General features: G+C 54.0%; 2 protein-coding genes across 4 annotated transcripts; one reads left to right on the forward strand and one right to left on the reverse strand.

The window, feature by feature from the left end:
• The first annotated feature begins 601 nt into the window (after positions 1–601).
• Pcgf2 (polycomb group ring finger 2) lies at positions 602–13,332 on the forward strand. 3 transcript variants are annotated; one of them, XM_042674131.1, is made up of 10 exons: positions 602–634; positions 8,377–8,525; positions 9,129–9,225; positions 9,477–9,532; positions 9,611–9,661; positions 9,784–9,949; positions 10,056–10,110; positions 10,213–10,308; positions 11,002–11,082; positions 11,740–13,332. In XM_042674131.1, the coding sequence occupies exons 2-10, from the start codon at positions 8,414–8,416 to the stop codon at positions 12,115–12,117; spliced, it is 1,092 nt and encodes a 363-aa protein (XP_042530065.1). In that variant the 5' UTR covers positions 602–634; positions 8,377–8,413; the 3' UTR covers positions 12,118–13,332. The 3 variants fall into 3 exon arrangements, with proteins under 3 accessions (XP_042530065.1, XP_042530063.1, XP_042530064.1); XM_042674129.1 differs by lacking the exon at positions 602–634 and adding an exon at positions 881–957; XM_042674130.1 differs by lacking the exon at positions 602–634 and adding an exon at positions 881–957 and having other exon boundaries at positions 9,841–9,949.
• A 217-nt stretch (positions 13,333–13,549) lies between these two features.
• Positions 13,550–18,950, reverse strand: Cisd3 (CDGSH iron sulfur domain 3). Its single transcript, XM_042673846.1, has 4 exons — positions 18,882–18,950; positions 18,284–18,319; positions 17,680–17,799; positions 13,550–13,921 (listed from the first exon to the last, which is right to left on the reverse strand). The coding sequence occupies exons 1-4, from the start codon at positions 18,900–18,902 to the stop codon at positions 13,742–13,744; spliced, it is 357 nt and encodes a 118-aa protein (XP_042529780.1). The 5' UTR covers positions 18,903–18,950; the 3' UTR covers positions 13,550–13,741.
• Positions 18,951–19,255: the final 305 nt, after the last annotated feature.

Consider the following 19,255-nt stretch of genomic DNA (forward strand, 5'->3'; position numbering starts at 1 on the left):
GCCCGGGCGCCCCTCGGGGCAGGCCCAGGTGTGGAGAGGCCGCGAGCCCTATTTCCGCCCACTCCTCATTTCACCCTTTTCCGGGCGCCCCAGCTAGGGTGGGGATCGCAGGGTCATTGAGGGGGTGGGTGGTGGTGGGGTGCACACATATTAGGGGGAAAAGGGGATAATGGCAGAAGGTAACAGAGGTGGATTTATCCTGCAGGTCGAGGGGTGCTGATTGGTGGGGAGAGGAAGGGGAGTCTCGTCTTGGTTTGGGGGAGCCCCCAGACACCGGTGTCTGCGGGGGGGGGGGGGCTGCCGCGCCAGTCTCTTCCCCTCCCCTTCCCCTCTCTGCAAACACCCTGAAGGAATGAGGTCACGTGGGTGAGTAGTGGGCGGGACCTACTCTCGTCTGGAGGAAAAAAAGCCATTTTGTCCCCCCCCCCTCCGGTCCCTCCCCGCCCCCCGCGTCCCCTCCCCTCCCCTCTTCTCCCTCCCACCCCAAGCCGCTCTCACAAACTCCTTTCTTGCCGTAGGGTGCTCCCCTCCCGCCGCCCGAGCGAGCGACGCGGCTGCGGCCCCCCTCCCCTCCCTTCCTTCCCTCCCTCCCTCCCACCCCCCCTCCCCGAGACCCGCCGGACCCCGGACCCAGGTAAGCGGCCGCGGACTCGCGCGTCCTTCCCTTCCCCTACCCTGGAACCATCTGAGGATGGGTTCGGTAAGGGGGGGGTCCTCTCCATCCTTCTCCCCGCAAACCCCTGTGGGAGGGGGGCGCCCGAGCGGGGCCTGCCGTCCGCCCCCGGCCCGCCCCGCCGGCCCCTGTCCAGGCTCGCGCGGTCCGCCTTTCTCCCCCCCCCCCCTTTTTTTCTGTCCCTTTTTCTCTTTCCTCCCTTCCAAGATGGCCGAAGTGGATTCCCCCTCTGAACGATTTGGCGTCTCCCGCGACCACCGCCTCTTTGTGCAGCAACCCCCCTGGTAGACCTTGCTCCCGAGGTAGCGAGGGAGGAGAGTCCCGGTGGCCATGAGGGCTTTGGAGGCTCGCGCGGGGGGGGGGGGGGGGTCTCGGCCCGCGTCTCCCCCTCCCCCCCTGCCGGGGCTGCCCCCTGGCTCCAGCCGATCTGCCCCTTTCGGGCTGGGCAGGGGTCACCTCTCCCGTGGGGGTAAGGGCGACGCGGGCGCGCGGGGGTCCGGGCAGGGGGCGCCCCTCCGGCCCGGGGGTCCCCGTCCTCCCGGCACCTCCCCCAGCGGCCCCCGGCTCAGGTCCCCCCGCGGGGCGCCCCGCCCCCTCCCCGAGCCACCTCGGCGCAGCTCTTTCCCGACACCCCTCTTGGGGCCCCGCCGAAAGTTTGGCTCTCGGGAAGGAGGGAGTGGCCACCGGGTCACTCGGGTGCCTGATCGTTTGACCCGGGTTCAGCCGAGGCTGAGGAGGTGCATTTATCCGCTATTTTCCCTCCACCAGCCAGGCCGGGGTGGGGAGGGGGGGAGGTCTTTACCCCTGGGGACCCCAGCCTCCCTTCCCTTCCCCACACCTAGGCCCTCCTGCTGCTAGCCGGGGGGAGGCTGGGTTTGGAGGCTTGCAGACATCCCCTGCCCCGCCTCTCTCCGCGGGATGCCCCCTAAACCCTTCCTTTCCTTCCCCCAACACCCCCCTTCCATCTGCCCGGAATTGCTCCCGATGTCGTGAGGGAGGAGGAGGTAGGGTTTGAAGTTTAAAGATGTAGAGGTGTTACCCGGAGTTTTCTCGGGGGTCTTTGTCTCTCCAAGCCCCCCCCCCCCAAACATCAGCGCCACCCTTCAGGCTGCCTCAGTCTCCCCGGGGACCCTCTCTCTGGGGGAGGGCGTCTCTAGGTTGTCTTTCACTGTCCTGAGCTTCCTGCTCTGGGCCTCTTGCAGTTTGTGGTATTCCTGAAGCTCATTTTTCCCCTTCTTCTGTCTGCTGCGAGGTGGTATGATCTGGAGGAACAGAAAGCCACTTCTCTTGTAGCTTTTTGGTGGAGAGCTTCCCAGGGGTTCCCCTGGTTTGACGACTCTGAAATGTGTTTGGAATGAGGCAGGAAACAGACTCCAGGGTCCAGACCATGCTTAGCCAAGTAGGGCTCAAGTTGAAGTCTTGGGAGGTAAGCAGGAAGGGGCCTCTCTGCTGCCCCTGGCCTCCCTAAGATCTTGGTTGGTGGAGCTGTTGCCATGGGAATGGAGAGAGCCCGAACAGGAAGAGGTTATATCTTTGTGCAGGTCAGATGCCCACCACAGGTCCTGCAGCCTCTGGCTCTACAGTGGGGTTGGGAGCTGAACTGCTTTGTTGCTGGAAGAGTTATAATTTACTCTGGGAGCAACCAGGGGTGCACAAAAGGCTAGTGTGTTGGCAGCTCTGGTTTCAGGCGGGGAAGTGATGGGGTGGGTGGAAATGGTTTGTGCATCTGTCAAGTGTGGGCCTGGCTTGAATCTGGCTGAGTATGTGGTAGGGTGTGTCTGGCCAAGTGTCTGTCTGGCGTGCTTGTTATCACATTTATCTGGCCTGGTGTGTTGTGTGGAAGATGAAGGGGGCGTGTCTGGCTCTGTGCAGTGCGTTGTTCAGTGTGTATACTTGGGGTTTTTGTCTTTGTTTTGACCTTAGGAAGCTGAGAGACGGGGGAAGCCGAGCTATAGGAGGCTGAAGGCTTTTTCCATGCTGGGGACCTGTGCCAACACCAAGGAACAGGGAAAGCTGAGAGGTTCACAGTATCCCAGAGCAGAACCCCATGGTCCTAAACACAAATGTGCAATTCACAGGCTTGCATGAAGTTGGGTCCATGAAGCAGTCTGCAGACCCCAGAGCTAAGTTTTACCACTGTGCTCTCCGGCTGGCTTTGCTTCCATGCAGCCTCCATTCCCCGTTCTGTACCATGGAAATGGTAATAGGTGATTAAGCTCTGGCTTTTCTTCCTCCTTCACCACAGTCATGTTTCGGCCAGACTGTGACTTCCTTAAGAAAGCCCACAAAGTGGTTATTGCCAGTCCAGGCAGCTGCCCTTCTACCTTTCTCCCAGTAGGTCTCCATGAAGTCATTTCCTCTAGGCTTCTTAGTTCCTTAGGTGAATGAGAGTCCCGCCTCATGCCCTGGATGCCCAAGGAACAGGATGCAGGCAGATTCTTGTCCTGGGATGGCCACTGCTTTGCTATTGTGACCTTTAGTTTACTTCTGAATTTCTTTTTTTTTTTTTTTTTGGGGGGGGGCGGTCTGGTCGTGGGGCCTGAACTCTGGGCCTGGGCGCTGTCCCTCAGCTCTTCAGCTCAAGGCTAGCGTTCTACTACTTGAGCCACAGCGCCACTTCCGGCTTTTTTCTTTTTGCTTATGTGGTGCTGAGGAATCGAACCCAGGGCCCCAGCCATGCAAGACAAGTGCTCTACCACTGAGCCACCTTCCCAGCCCCAGCAATATCTTTTTTTTTTTTTTTTTTGGTCGGTCATGGGGCTTGAACTCTGGGCCTGGGCGCTGTCCCTGGCTCTTCAGCTCAAGGCGAGCTTTCTACCGCTTGAGCCACAGCTTCACTTGAATGTCTTCATTTGTAAAATGAGAAGGTAGGACACACGCTTGTTTGCTTTTTTTTTTTTTTTTTTTGCCAGTCCTGGGGCTGGGCACTGACCCTGAGCCTCTCTGTGCTCAAGGCTAGAGCTCTACCACTTGAGCCACAGCTCTACTTCCAGCTTTTTGGTGGTTAGAGATAAGAATTTTGTGGAGATTACAGATGTGAGCTTAAGATGCTTTTAATATCCTATCCTATCCTATTCTATCTACCTCTGCTAGTCTAAGCATCGAGATGTGACCTTAAGTGGCTCTCCCTGAGTCCTGGATATTACCTAGTGAGCAGGCCTCCCTGGTTTCATTTGGAAGAAAGGCAGGGCAGAGTACTGTAGCTAGCAGCCCAGGAAGTGGCCCAGGGACTTCTAGGTTACCAAAGGCCAGCTCCTCCATAGGGGAAAATGAAGAGTGAGAGGCCTACATAGTGAGTCAACTTGTCAGGACTTGGTGCTAGATACTCATCAACAATCTCTTTTTCTACCTGGGGGCTGGGGGCTGGGGCAGAAGATGGAAAAGACCTGGCCTTGGCTAGGGGAGACTTTGTACTCCACTGGGAGGTCATAGTTGAGATTGGTCTTTCAATCTCCCTCCCTATCTCCATTCAAGCCACTTCTCAATTCCCCCATTTCTGCATCTGTGTGTGTGTGTGTGTGTGTGAGAGAGAGAGAGAGAGAGAGAGAGATAGGGCTTGAACTCACAGCCTGGCACTGTCCCTGAGCTCTTTTGCTCAAGTCTAGCACTCTACTACTTTGAGCCACAGCACCACTTCACATTTTCTAGTGGTTAACTGGAGATAAAGAGTCTCACAGATTTTCTTGCCAGAGCTAGCTTCGAACCACAATCCTCAGATCTCAGCCTCCTGAGTGGTTAGGATTCCAGGTATGAGCCATCAGCACGGAGCTATTTCTGCTTTTTGAGCCCTGTGTTTCCCACTCTTTTCTTCCTCAGCTCTCCCTTCTAGCAGTGGCAGCTGGACATCACAGCCATTTCATCTGAGGGAGAGCTGGGTATCTGATGTGGGGCCCCAGGCCTGAGCCTAGGGAGGGGATGCTCTGGCAGAATCCAGCTCCTGTTTATAGTTGCTCTTGGAACCTGCTGGCAAGGCCTGCAGGTAACCATGGCAATCAGGTAAGGAGCCAATCAGTGCTCCTCTCCACCCTCAACCCCAGAGGTGGCTCTCTGAGGCCCTTGGGGATTGGGAGGGGGAGCAGAGAGGTTCCTTCCTCAAAAAGGACACAGGAGCATTTCATTCAGTAAGCAGCTCTTTGCCTTCCTTTGCCCTGCTCCCAGAAAGGGGCTTGGGGGCTGATCTTGGTCTGAATTCTCATCAATGCAGGGAAGGAGAAAAGCGAGGGTGGGGCCAGTGAGATCCTGTGTGTCTTAAAAAGCTAGTGTCTGTTTTTCAAACACAGAGGGTGTGAATGAAGTGGCTAAGGCAGTGTGAAGCGCCTGCAGTTTGTGTTTGTGTGTGTGCGCGTGCGTGCTTGCGCACATGCACCTATGCCTGTGTATGGTAGGGAGATGAGTGTTATGTGGGCATGTGTGTGCATAGAAGAGAAGTGGGGCATTGTGTATGTATATGTGTGAAAGAAATAGGGTATTGTGCAAAAATATAGGAGAGATGAGCAGTGTGAATGTGTGCACATGCGTGTGGAAGAGAGATTGAGGCATTGTGTGTGCACATGTATGCATGCACAGGTGTGTGTTGAGGAACAATGGACTGTTTTGTGTGTGTGTGGTGCACGTGTACATGTACGGGATGATAGACTGCTAACAGCCTGGACCCCATAGGGGATCTGAACATAATATGTTTTATTCCTGGCTCTGCATGCACACGCACACATATGTGGGTACATCTAGACATAGACACGCACAGGACAAGCAATCATGTGACACACCTCAGGCAGCCCAGACAGCACGTACGCATACAGTGGATATCCCACATACTCAAAAGAGACAGCCACTGGAGTTTGTTCTCTCCTTTGGATGGTTGTAATAATATTTGGGAATCTTGCCAGGGACAGTGTTGCTATGGAAACAACCAAACAGTGGAGTAGCCAGCAGCCTTCTGCGTAATTGTGAAGGGGAACCCACGCAGGGAGACTGGCTGAGGCCACGTTCGTCGGGTGGAACCCCTTTCTTTCCTCCAGTGGGGCTGCAAGCTTTGAGGACAGCTGCCTCTTTGGGCTGGCTCTGTGGCAGTCTTGTTTTCCTCTGTCTGTCCTGAGAGTTGGTGTCTGTCCCTTGTCTGGCCTTTATGTGTGTATGTGTGTGTGTCTCTGGCCAGGTGCCCTGGGCCTCCATTGTTGCTTGGGTCCTGGCCAGCCTCATCTTAGGGTCTCTATAGAAACTGCTGATCCCGGCTGTGAATTTCTTATCCTAGAAAACCCAGTGTAGCGGCTTTAGAAATCTTTCTGGAAGAGAGCATAGTATGAGTGTGCTGTAAAGGAGCTATTGGGGCTTGGCCATCTTCCCTAGCCCCTCCTCTGGGCTCCTACTCTGGGAATGGGATAAGGGAGGCCCTCCGAGGCCCAGGGCAAGCCTGGGACTGACTTCTAGGCCTTGCCAACATCTAGCAGGTGCCTGAGGAACTAGAAACAGAATACTTTCTGCCCAACTTTGGCAGGCATGTAAGAGAGCTTGTGGTTTGGTGCTAGACAGCCTGTGGCCAGGTAACAGAGATGTCAGTAGGGCAGGAGATGGTGGGAAGTTGGCAGTGCCCACATGAAGAAAAGTCCAGTGTTATGCATGGAAGGGGAGGTTCTGGAATATGTGCTTGTAGGCACTGCACACCGGGCTGTGTGTCAGCACAGTGTGTGTGCAATTCCTGAGACCAGGCAAGAGCAGTCTTTTTGCCCAGGCCACTTACTGCAGTTACCTACAGAGTCCAGGGTTGGGCCTTGAAACAGGAAGGAACTTTGTGTCCCCAGTTGGAAGCACATTAGGACCATCTTTAATATTCCCTGCCCAAGTACTAGGCCCAAAAGCCAAATGGCAGCTTCTGATGGACTTCAAGGAACTGCCAGGACACACAGCCAGAGGACACACCCCTTCCAAACTTAGGGCAGGAAGCCTGTTCCCTAGGGTTTCTGGGGAAGGCTGCTTGAGGAATGAAAGGCCTTTGCCACTGGGTAGAAGGTTGAGGGAGCAGGTGTGATTTGTTCTTCCCTTTTTTTACTTTGAAGTTCAGGGCAGTGGCTTCTCTGAGTTTTCTATAATTCCAAGTACTTTATGAATGTTTAGCCATATGAGTGGATCTAGGGTGGGAACAGAAGGATTTTCTTTTCAAGCCCAGGGTAGGTGGTTCACTCCTCTGATTTTAGCCACTTAGGAGGCTGAGATTTGAGGACCATGGTTCAAAGTCAGCCAGGCAGAAAAACCCATGAGACTATTAGCTCTAGTTAACCAACAAAAATCCAGAACTGGACATATAGCTCAAGTGATAGAGAATCAGCTGTGAGAAGAAAAAGCTGAGCAAGACACAAGACCCTGATTTCATGCCATAGTACAGGCACACACATACACACCCCTCTGCTTTCTTCCAATTGTCTCCCCACACCCTCTCGGAGAGTTGGCTAATCCTTCTTCTGGTCTGACTTCTGTCTTTCCTGACCTTGTTTCTCAAAGGTTACATGGAATTCAAGCCTTGGTATTGGTTTTTTAATTTAAGCCTTGATATTGTTTTTTTTATTTATTTTATTTTTGCCAGTTTTGAGGCTTGACTTCAGGGTCTGGGCACTGTCCCTGAGACTAGCACTAAGACTAGCACTGACACTTAAGCACAGCACCATTTCTGGTCTTTTCTGCTTATGTGGTGCTAAGGAATTGAACCCAGGGCTTCATGCATGCTTGTCTAACAAGCACTCTACCACTAAGCCACATTCCCAGCCTGATACTGGTTTTTTTTTTTTTTTAATTGTGAAAATACTGTACAGAGGGGTTACAATTACATGGGCAAGATAATGAGTACATTTCTTGGGGGGTCCGGTGGTGGGGCCTGAACTCTGGGCCTGGGCGCTGTCCCTTAGCTCTTCAGCTCAAAGCTAGCACGCTACCATTTGAGCCATAGTACCATTTCCAGCTTTTTTTTTTTTCTGCTTATCTGGTGCTGAGGAATCGAACCCAGGGCCTCATGCATGCAAGGCAAGCGCTCTTCCACTGAGCCACCTTCTCAGCCCCAATGAGTACATTTCTTATCAAGCATTGTAGCCTCCTCCTTTGTTTCCCCTTTCCATCCCTTCCCATCCTCCCCCCTATACTGGTTTTTTAAAAAAGAAAGTTAGCTGGGCACCGGGGGCTCACGTCTGTAATCCTAGCTACTCAGGAGGCTGAGATCTGAGGATTGTGGTTCAAAGCCAGCCTGAGCAGGAAATTCCCTGTGAGACTTTTATCTCCAATTAACCACTAAAAAACCAGAAGTGGTGCTGTAGCTCAAATGGTAGAGCACTAGCTTTGAGCTGAAGAGCTGAGGGACAGTGCCCAGGGCCAGAGTTCAAGCCCCATGACTGACTGACTAAATAAATAAATAAATAAATAAAGGTGACATGGATCTCCTGAGTCACTGACACCCACTCAGCGGGACAGAGAGTTGTAGCTATCTATCTGCATCCAGTCCTACCTTGAAGGCAGAGAAGGGTCAAGGGCTTAGGGAGGGCTGGTACAAGAAGGGTCATAGGAGCTGGAAGCGGCACTGTGGCTCAAGTGGTAGAGCGCTAGCCTTGAGCTGAAGAGCTGAGGGACAGTGCCCAGGCCCAGAGTTCAGGCCCCACGACCGACTAAAAATAAAAAGGAGTCATGGGATTGCTAGGTTTCTGATTCCACTTCCCATTTCCCAGGGTGAGCTTTCCAGTTCCCACCCCCAGCCCCGGCATCATGCATCGGACCACACGGATCAAAATTACGGAGCTGAACCCTCACCTCATGTGTGCCCTGTGTGGAGGGTACTTCATTGATGCCACCACCATCGTGGAGTGCCTGCATTCCTGTGAGCTGGGTACAGGGGTGGGCAGGTACTCAGGTGGACAGCTTCTGTGGCCAGGCACTGCCCCAGGAAGGTCCAACACATAGCCCCAGTCCTAGAGTGCAGACATTGCTATGTCTACATGGTTGGTCACAAAGAGGCAGCCTTGGAAGAACAGTAAGGTGTGTGTGTGTGTGTGTGTGTGTGTGTGTGTGTGTGTGTGTGTGCACGCGCACGTGTGCGCATGCGCGTGTGCACGAGCACATGCGTGTGTGTGTATGTGTGCGTGCCTAGAAATTTGTCCCTGGGGCTGCATCTGAAATCTGTTCTCTCTTGAATGTCTGTGTCTGAGATTCCACCCCCTCAAGATTTGGGGTTCACTTGTGACCACTCTTTTTTTGGGTCTGGTTGCAAGAGGTCAATGACCCAAGGACGTATCCTAACAGGGCCCATCCTCCCCCACAAATGGCTGTGCGCAGTGTGCAAAAAGCACATTACCCTATTGGTCCTTTGAATAGGCCTGAGCTGCCAGGACCTGGCAGAGGAATCCCTGACTCTTGAGTAGAGATATGGGGACTGGGCCTGAGCTAGGAAGGGGGTCTAACTCTCCTCTCTCCACACCCCAAGTCTGCAAAACTTGTATCGTGCGCTACCTGGAGACCAACAAATACTGCCCCATGTGTGACGTGCAGGTCCATAAAACCCGGCCACTGCTGAGTATCAGGTGGGTCCCTCACCGGCCCCTGCCCCTGCCTCTCCTCCTTCCCCTCCCCCTCCTTGCCTTCTCAGCCAGAACAGCAGGGTGGGAACCAGACCCTTCCTCTCCCTCTGGTGACATCTAGCATCTCACAGCGCGAGCAATACTAGAGGCGCATTGACTGGATCTATGCCTGGGTGCTGGGTGTGTGGAAGGAATGGGAAGAGGTTCCTGAATGGGATAGGGCTGCTGACACACCCTTGTGCATTCTTTCCTAGGTCTGACAAAACCCTTCAAGATATTGTGTACAAATTGGTCCCTGGGCTTTTTAAAGGTATTTGTGTACCCCACCTCCTCCCCCCCACTGCCCTCATTTCCAGCCTGTTCCCGTCTCACCACTTCCTCCTTCCAGATGAGATGAAACGGCGGCGGGATTTCTATGCAGCATACCCCCTGACAGAGGGTGAGTGTTCCCTAGCCATGAGCGCTCCTCTCCCCCTCCCACCCCCTACCCAGCCACTCCCCGCTGGAAACTGCAGCTCACAGGGTGGCTGGGCTCACCCTGATGGTCACATGACACCCTAGGTCTTTGGTGGGGCTCCTCATCTTCGGCCAACGCATCTGAGCTGTGTCCTTTTGCAGTCCCCAATGGCTCCAATGAGGATCGCGGGGAGGTCCTAGAGCAGGAGAAGGGGGCTCTGAGTGATGATGAGATTGTCAGCCTCTCCATCGAGTTCTATGAAGGAGTCAGGCAAGTCTGGCCCAGACATGCCTCCATCCCCTGGGAGCCCTCAGAACCTGTGTATTTGGGGATCCTGCCTGGTCCAAGGTATCTAAAGCTTTCTTCTCTCCTCCAGGGACCGGGAGGAGAAGAAGGGTCTGCTGGAGAATGGAGATGGGGACAAGGAAAAAGTGAGTGCTGGGACCTGCCTGGGAATGGGCTGTGGCTGTGGGCTGGGAGAGAGTGGCTTGGGGCAGGACCCCTCACAAACGCCTTCCACCCCACCCCCCCAGACAGGGGTGCGCTTCCTGCGATGCCCCGCAGCCATGACCGTCATGCATCTCGCCAAGTTCCTCCGCAACAAGATGGATGTGCCCAGCAAGTACAAGGTGGGTGCTGGGGCCTTCTCAGTGGGTGTGGATGTGGTGGTGGGAGGTGTGTGGTGATCAGCACCCCAACCATTGTTTGGGCTGGCTGGGTGTCCCCAAGGGCTGGAATGGTTGCATAACTGAGCATGGCTGAACCCACATCAGGGCAGGACCATTCGTTGAAGTCAGAGCTTGGGACAAGGGGATGTGTGTTGATACTTGTACTTGTTCACCAAGAACTGTGAAAGAGGCATGTGTGTGCAGAAATACAGGCCACCTGGCTATGGAAAGGCCAGAGGAGCTGGAGGACAACTGTGATATAGTCCCTGGAGAGCTTGTCAGAACACAGATTCTACTGCAGTCCATTCTGCATTTCTACCCGGCTCCTGGAGCTGCTGAGGCTGAAGGTCCATTGGAAAGTCTGTTATACATGAAGTCAGAGTCTCTGGACTTTGGTGGGGAGGCCCTTCATGCAGCAGAGGTGACAGCTAGGGTCTAGGGGGTCCTCTCATCTTCCTCTAGGCAATCTGCAGAGAAGAGGGCTGGCACCCCTTCCTACTTGGTAGAGATCAGGACAACTCTAGTCATCCATTGTGTAAGCCCAGAGTAATGAGGGGCCACCTGCAGTCCACTGTTTATATTGCCTCATCTGAGTTGCCAGCCTGGTGGCCTCTGCACCTGACCAGGTTCACAGTGTCCTCCCCGTTCCTCTAGGTGGAAGTCCTGTATGAGGATGAGCCCCTGAAGGAATACTACACACTCATGGACATCGCTTACATCTACCCCTGGCGGCGGGTGAGCTGGCAGGGTGGGGCACTGTAAGGGTGAGGACAGGCAGGAAGGAGACCCCCACAGGGCCTGGTATTGGTCTGTGGCCATGCGATCACGTGGCACCTTGTGCCATCCCAGTCCGCCCCTGGGCATGTCCAGGGTAGCCTGACAGCAGGTCAGCTTCTGAGCCATGTCTCGCTGACTTTGAGGAGAAAGGGCTCCCCTGGCCTGTCACTTGCCCAGATGTGGGATCAGATAGGGATGGCTGCTCTCCTCATTTTGTCTCCTTCCTTCTCTGAGACTGTGTCCAGGTGTCTGACTTTTTATTTTTATTTTTTTGTTGGTTATGGGGCTTGAGCTCAGTCTGAGCGCTGTCCCTGAGCTCTTCAGCTCAAGGCGAGTGCTCTACCACTTGAGCCACAGCACCACTTCCGATATTTTGGTGGTTAACTGGAGATAAGAGTCTTATAGACTTTGCTGCCCGGGCTGGCTTTGAACTGTGATCCTCAGATCTCAGCCTCCTGAGTAGCTAGGATTACATGCTTGAGCCACCGGCACCAGGCTTCTGGCTTCATTTTTGTCTCCTGGCTCCACCAGCTCTCAGTGCTGTGGGGAAGGGTTGGGTGCCTTTAGTTAGCCTTTCTCCTGACAAGCTCCCTCGTCTTGCCTCTCTCCTCTCAGAATGGTCCTCTCCCTCTCAAGTACCGTGTGCAACCAGCCTGCAAGCGGCTCACCCTGCCCACTGTGCCCACTCCTTCTGAGGGTACCAACACCAGTGGGGCATCAGAGTGTGAGTCAGCCAGCGACAAGGCTCCCAGCCCTGCCACCCTGCCGGCCACTTCCTCCTCCCTGCCCAGCCCTGCCACCCCCTCCCATGGATCTCCCAGCTCCCACTGCCCCCCAGCCACCCACCCTACCTCCCCTACTCCCGCTTCAGCAGCCAGTGGGGGCACCACAGCTGCCAACGGGGGCACCTCAAACTGCCTGCAGACACCATCATCCACCAGCAGGGGGCGCAAGATGACTGTCAATGGAGCTCCGGTGGCCCCCTTAACTTGAGGAAAGGGACCCTTTCTTTTTGCAGCCACCTCCTCTTCCACTTCCTCCACTTTTTCTGGGCCCTTTTTTTCCACCTCTTCTACTTTCCCCAGCTCCTTCCATCTTAGGGATGGGAGGCGGGTTTTATAAATAAATCTATATATATATGTACATAGGAAAAACAAAATATACATACTTATTTTCTATGGACAAACCAGATTAATTTAAATGCCACAGGAATCAAACTGTGTGTGTATGTGTGTGTATGTATGTGTGTGTGTGTGCGCGCATTGGGGAGGGGTGTTCATTTTTTAGGAGGTCTTATATACTTTGCTCTGCTCTTTTTGGGGGTGCCTAGAGTGGTCTCCAGGAGCCACTAGAGGCTCAGTAAATCCCTGCCCTGTTCTCCCTCTGCTTCTCAAGGCAGATGGGGTGCTGGGGCTCCATAGCCCCCAAAGCTTTAGCATAGCTCTAGTCAGCTGGGTCTAGGACCCTTTCTGTTTATCTACCCATCTTGGCTGCTGTCCTGCTTAGTCCCTCCCGTTGTTGAATGTCCAGAGAATTGCTAAGACAGTGCCTTTTACAAGTGCAGTTTGTCCCCTGGTTCTAAGGAGCAAGTGGCAAGGGAAAAGACAACTCCCTTGCTTCTTCATGCAGTGGAAACTTTGTGCAAAGAATAGATAGTTCTGTACTTTTCTTTCTTTCTTTTCTTTTCCTGTGTGGCCTTTGCTCATTTATCTTGTAGGAGAGAAGTTTCAGGCCACGGGGACCCCAGCCCCTGAAAGTCCCTATGTGGCTTTGGCATTGTGGGTGCTTCACCCTTCCTGCCCCATTCTGGTCCAGGATGGAGGTGAAGTCTCATTTGGGACCTAAAGTAGAAGGGTGGGGTTCCCTCCAGACAAGCACAGACCCCAGGTTTTCCAAAAGACAACAGCCCTCCAGCCTTCCTCATCTCTAGCTGAGCCCAGGACAGAGATATCTAGAAGCACAAGAAAGCAAAGTGCAAGCTCTGATCCTAACTACCCCCAAAGGGTCAGCAGACCCCTTAAGGTCAGATCCCTGCTGCCGTGGTTCTCCTCAACTGTGCATGGACCAGAGGAGGCCAGACTCCAGCTGTGTCGGGGCTGGAGCCTCCGTGGTCTGTGCTTGCACCTCGTTCTGTGTCTGAGGTGCTGTGACTGTACCCTACCCCAGGACATTTGTATCTCTTGGCTTTGTAATAAATGCTGCATACTCGCTGGTGCCTCGAGTTCTTTGGGGGTAGAGGGAAAGGGACAGGGTGGGTGGTCCCCTGACCTCACCAAGCCCATGGTCTCTGGGCACAGCCTGTCTTGGGCACCCCACAGAATGGATCTGAACTGTCACCCCTGTGGCCCTCCAGATTCTCAGCCCAGGTCACAATGTTGAGCAGGAGACAGCTTGTGTGCTTTGTCAGCAACCACATGAACATGGCTCTGATGTGACAGGCCTTTATTGCTATCTTTCCACCAAGGGCCCACTCTTGGCTCCCCTGACTGGAGACCACAGGTCTGGACAAGCCAGCTGAGGACCCCAGAGGATCCCTTGGCCTTGTACTCTAATGTGCTTCCCCACCAAGGGCCTGCTTGTCAGAGGTGGATGTGTGACTTCTGGGGGACAGTCACCCTCAGACTGGGGAGCCCACTTCTGCTTTCTGTATCGGCTCACTTCTGTGGGTGCCATCACAGTATGGCGGCTTCTTGGTGGCTTTGCAGGTACAGAGGGACACTGTGCAGGTCTCCTGGGCCTTGAACTTGAGTGGGAACAGGCCAGTGCGCTGGAAGAAGTGGGAGCCATCACAGAAAGGCTGGTGGGGGAGGAGAAAAGAGTCAAAGACCTGCCCCTACTTGCTGAAGCAGGATAGGTCTGGGCATTAAGTGGTCTGGGCTCAGGCTCTGGTAAAAGGCCTGGGCATACTGCTCTGCCTCTGCAAAGTAGGGTAGTGAACCTGAGAGAATGAGGTAAACAGTGGTCATTGTGCATTTTCCCTATAGTGTGTATTGGGTTTTGCTTTCCAGTCGGGGCTTGAACTCAGGGCCTAGGCTTTTTTGCTCAAAGCTAGCTAGTGCTCCACTATTTGAGCCACAGTTCCACTTCAGGCTTTTTTGGTGATTAACTGGAGATAAAGAGATTTATGGGGGCTGGGAAGGTGGCTCAGTGGTAGAGCGCTTGCCTTGCATGCATGAGGCCCTGGGTTCGATTCCTCAGCACCACATAAGCAAAAAGAAAAAAACCAGAAATGGCACTGTGGCTCAAGTAGTAGAGTGCTAGCCGTGAGGTGAAGAGCTGAAGGATAGCACCCAGGCCCAGAGTTCAGGCCCCATGACAAGACCCCCCAAAAAAACAAACAAAAAAGAGTTTTAGGGGGGGGCTGGGAAGGTGGCTCAATGGTAGAGTGCTTGCCTTGTATGAGTACCTGGGTTCGATTCTTCAGCACTACATAAGCAAAAAAGGCTGGAAGTGGTGCTGTAACTCAAGTGGTAGAGTTCTAGCCTTGAGCTGAAGAGCTGAGGGACAGCGCCCAGGTCTAGAGTTCAGGCCCCGTGACCAGCAAAAAAAAAAAGTCTTAGGGATTCTCTCCCCTCTTTCCCCCCTACCCCCCAGCTGGCTTTGAACTACAATTCTCAGATCTCAGCCTCCTGAGTAGCTAGGATTATAGGTGCAAGTCACTGGTACCTAGCTCCCTGAGCATTTTTTGCTCAAGGCCATAACTCCACTTCTGGCTGTATTAGGGCTTAATTGAAAATAAGAGTCTCATAGACTTTACTGCCCAGACTAGCTTTGAACTATCTAATCCTCAGATCTCAGCCTCCTGAGTAGCTGGGATTGCTACCAGTGCTCATTTGGTGTTTTTTTTTTTGTTTTTTTTGTTTTTTTGGTCAGTTGTGGGGCTTGAACTCAGGGCCTGGGCACTGTCCCTGAGCTCTTCTGCCCAAAGTTAGTGCTCTACCACTTTGAGCCACACCACCACTTCCAGTTTGCTGGTAGCTAATTGGAGTTAAGAGTCTCACGGACTTTCCTTCCCGGGGCTGGCTTTGAACCAGGATCCTCAGATCTCAGTCTCATGAGTAGCTAGGATTACAGGCATGAGCCACCAGTGCCCAGCCTGATTTAGCTGTTTTTGAGATAGGATTCATTCACTACGCTACTCAGACTGTGTAGCCTAGGCTAGATAGTCCACTTGCCTTAGCTTCCTCTGGGGCTATTATAAGTATGCACTACATATCCAGGTCCAGGTATAATTTTTATTTATTTTTTTATTTTATTTATTTTTTTTGTCGGTCGTGGGGCTTGAACTCTGGGCCTGGGCGCTGTCCCTCAGCTCTTCAGCTCAAGGTGAGCGCTCTACCACTTGAGCTACAGCGCCACTGCCGGTTTTCTAGTGGTTTATTGGAGATAGGAGTCTCACGGTCTTTCCTGCCCGGGCTGGCTTTGAACTGTGATCCTCAGATCTCAGCCTTCTGAGTAGCTAGGATTACAGGCGTGAGCCACCAGCGCCCGGCTAATTTTTATTTTTTATCTAGGCAGGCTTCCATGACAGGAGCCACATCTCTAGCCTTTTGTTTTGTTTTTAGTATTTTCAGACATAGTCTTAACTTTTTCCCAGGCTGGCCCTGGACCATAATCTTAAACTTGCCTCCCACCCAGCTGGATCAAAGGCAGTTTATTGTTGAGATAAGCTCTTGGGAATTTTTTTGTTTAGAATGGAATAAAAACCTTGATTTTCTCAATCTCCACCTCCCTTGTAGCTGGGATTACAGGTGTGAACCACAGCACTGGGCCAGGTTTTATTTTGTAATTGGCCAAATCTCCATTGGTTCATGAAAATAATTTCCTTCCCTGTGTTCCCCTCAAAAAAGTTCTCCAAGAGGGAAGGCATCTGTGGGTATCACCTTACACACTCATGGGGCTGTCCTTTCCAGCTTGGGGAAACAAAGTTTATTGTCAGGCTCTGGAGACTCATGCCCCGTACTAGTTACTCAGGAGAGAGAGATCTGAGGATCCTGGTTCAAAGCTAGCTCAGGCAGAAAAGTCTGTGAGACCCTTATCTCCAAGTAACCAGCAAAACACCAGAAACAGAGGAATGGCTCAATTACTAGAGTGTTAGTCTTGAACGAAAAAGCCCAAGCAAGAATGCAAGGTGGGCTGGGAATGTGGCTTAGTGGTAGAATGCTTGCCTAGCATGCATGAAACCCTGAGTTTGATTCCTCAGTACTACATAAGCAAAAAAAAGCTGGAAGTGGAGCTATGGCTCACATGGTAGAGTGCTAGGCTTGAGCCAAAGAAGCTCAGGGACAGTACTCAGGTCCTGAGTTCAAGCCCCAGGACTGGAAAAAATAGAAAGAAAAGTGCAAGGCTCTGAGTTTAAGTCCTAGCACATGCACATGCACACACAAACTGGGCCTATTACAGGCAGGAGGGGATGTCCTAAGATAACCCAGTTGACTGGCAGTGTATGCCCATCCATCCCAGTAGTTCAAGTGGACTAGCTGAAGGAAATTGAGGCCAAAGAAGGAGAGAGACCTGTAATTAAGGATCAGAGCTGGAGCCAAGGTCTCTTGACCTTAGGGGGGGGCAAGAGAAGATAGGGAGAGGAGTCAGGAGTGAAAGTCAGCAACCTGACCCAGAGCATGAAGCTGAGGCTCAATCAGCTACCCACTCCTTCAGGCCACATTCCTCTGGCTGGTGTGCCTCTGGCATTGTGCCAACCTTGGGAAGATCTGCTCAGAGCCCACAGCAGATTGGTGTCCAAGTGGGACTGGGAACCTGGGCTGCTAACCACACCCATGTGGCTTGAAAGAACAGTGATGAACTCTGCTCTGAAAGGAAAGGGTGAGGCCAAGAACCTGGGCCAGGTTCCTGCTGGAATGAAGGGCTCTGGGACAGCAGGGAGAAGGGAGAGCCAGCATCACATTGCACAGGGGTGAGAAGACAGGAAAGTCACATCCACCGGAGAAGAGTCCTGCAAAGGGGTTTGGGAAAGCTAGGTAGGATCTTCCCAGAATGGGGTCCAAGACTTGGGAATCTCCACCAGGTGCTTCCTGGAAGGAGGAAGGCAGCTGAGGAAAGCACAAAAAAAGCTCACTGTGGCTGAAACTACAACAGTGATATTCTCTCTGCCTCCTACTTCATTTCAAGGTGCTCCCATATACTTTTTTTTTTGGGGGGGGGGTCCAGTCATGGGGCCTGAACTCTGGGCCTGGGTACCGTCCCTTAGCTCTTCAGCTCAAGGATAGTGCTCTACCACTTGAGCCACAGCACCACCTCCGGCTTTTTTTCTTTTTTTGCTTATGTGGTGCTGAGGAATTGAACCCAGGGCCTCTGGCATGCAAGGCAAGCGCTCTACCACTGAGCCACCTTCCCAGCCCTCCCATATACTTTATTTAGCTCAAGGCCAGTGCTTAGTGGCACTGACCTGCAAGCTCTCCTTTTGACCCCATGCCGCCTCTGCTGTCCCTCAGGTATGTGTGGAAAGAACAGGGACATTGGGAGAGTTCTCAGAAAACGCCACCACGCTGTCCCCAACCAGCAGTGTCCATGGGAGGAATAGCAGGGCTCTCTCACCTGCTTCTTGCTGCGGCCACACACACACCATCTGTAGGTTTTCCCAGCCACCAACTCCACCTTGATGGGGATTTTCTGGGCCACCACTGGTTTTGCTGGAGTTTTAGGAAACCATCGGGCCTGTGGCAAGGGAAGATGAAGGGCTCAGGGTCAGCCCAAACCCTGCCTGTGACCTGGCCCAGTTTCTTGCTTGCCTAGTGCAATCGATAGACTTATGAGATGCTGATCAGATGCGACCTAGCCAAGACCCCTTCCCCATCACCCCAAAGGACATCCTAAGGACCTTGACCTCCAGACAGAGACACTTCAAGGACTGACAGGCAACCAGCTTTCAGAATCCAGCTGTTTTCCTTCAATCCCTTCACCCCACCTGGGTGTTAAGGGACAGGGCCCTCCCCCACACCTGGGCCTTATCAGGCAGAGCTGTCCTCTGCCCCAACCGGCCCTTGGCCCACTCCACCTCCCCTACAGCCAGTGGGGTAGCAGGAGCCGGTGCTGGAGGCTGGATGCAGGGGCTGGGGGTCCCTTCCAGGCAGGTTTCACTGCCAGGTCTGTGGAAGCAAGGAACTTGTGCCGGAAGGAAGAGGATGCCTGGAGTTCTTACCAGCCAGGAGGAGATGTGCCGCCTCTGGAACAGCATCTGCAAGGTTACATAGGAAGCATGATTTGGAAACAGAAAAAGGAAATCAGTGAGGAAAGATTAAATAAGTAACGGCATAGGTTAAAAGGGAAGCTGGGTGGGGCGAGGACAGCTCATGGCTACTCAGGAGGCTGAGATCTGAGGATCGCAGTTCGAATCCAACCCGGGAAAGGAAAGTCCGTGAGACTCTTCTATCCAATGAACTCCTGGGAAAAGGCCGGAAGTGGCGCAGGACTAGCCCTCGAGCGGATAAAGCTGAGATAGCAGCGCCCAGGCCCTGAGTTCAAGTCCCAACCGACAAGAAAAGGAAGTGGAGGGAGACGAGACGGTTAGAAGAAGGGGCTCGGGGAACCAGGAGCCAGCTCCGGGCACCAGTGGGCGCCTGCTCGGGGAGGGCTGCGGAGGGACACGCCGCAGCCGCACGCCGAGAGCGGGCTGCCGGCACCCGGCGGCGGGGCCCGGGAACGCCAGCCAGGGGGCGGGGTCTGGGCCCGGCCTGGATGGGAGGGAGGACAGTGAATGGAGAGGGGTCTGGGAGTCCCCGCGGAGGAGCGGCGCTCACCCCGGCGCCGCGCAAGTCCATCCTCGGCAGGCCGCTGCGGCTCGCCGCGTCCGCCCTCCGGGTCTCTCCGCTCGCCCCGCCCCGCCCGGAAGACTCCGCCCAGCTCCGCGCGGGGAGGGGGGAGCAGGGCAGGGCGGGGCGGGGCAGAGGGGGCCGCAAGGGGGGGCCCAGAAGGCCGGCGGGGCAGGTGCCGCCCGCAGCCCCGGGCTGCCCTGGTGTGTGCCCGTGCCTCCCCGCAGTCTAAGGCAGCCCCTGGTCTACCCGCTGCCCCCCCCCACTCCGACCTGCGCCGTGTGGGGACGTCTGTCTTGAGATCTCCCCCCCTTCTTCCCGAGCCCCCCTCCCTCGTTGCAGGCACAAGCACCCTCACCTTC

The sequence above is a fragment of the Dipodomys spectabilis genome, unplaced genomic scaffold (assembly GCF_019054845.1).
Source record: "Dipodomys spectabilis isolate Male_0828 unplaced genomic scaffold, ASM1905484v1 ptg000018l, whole genome shotgun sequence".
In the NCBI taxonomy this organism is placed as follows: Eukaryota; Metazoa; Chordata; class Mammalia; order Rodentia; family Heteromyidae; genus Dipodomys; species Dipodomys spectabilis.

Excerpts from the sequence above, each read along its gene's own strand:
- Pcgf2 (XM_042674129.1), top strand. The coding sequence starts at position 881 with ATGGCCGAAGTGGATTCCCCCTCTGAACGATTTGGCGTCTCCCGCGAC. Across the intron at positions 9,533-9,610 it reads GGTCCCTGGGCTTTTTAAAG|ATGAGATGAAACGGCGGCGG; the intron begins GTATTTGTGTAC and ends TCCTCCTTCCAG. Across the intron at positions 9,950-10,055 it reads GAGTTCTATGAAGGAGTCAG|GGACCGGGAGGAGAAGAAGG; the intron begins GCAAGTCTGGCC and ends TCTCTCCTCCAG.
- Cisd3 (XM_042673846.1), bottom strand. The coding sequence starts at position 18,902 with ATGGACTTGCGCGGCGCCGGG. Across the intron at positions 18,320-18,881 it reads TGGACTTGCGCGGCGCCGGG|ATGCTGTTCCAGAGGCGGCA; the intron begins GTGAGCGCCGCT and ends GTAACCTTGCAG. Across the intron at positions 13,922-17,679 it reads GTGGCCGCAGCAAGAAGCAG|CCTTTCTGTGATGGCTCCCA; the intron begins GTGAGAGAGCCC and ends CTCCCCCACCAG.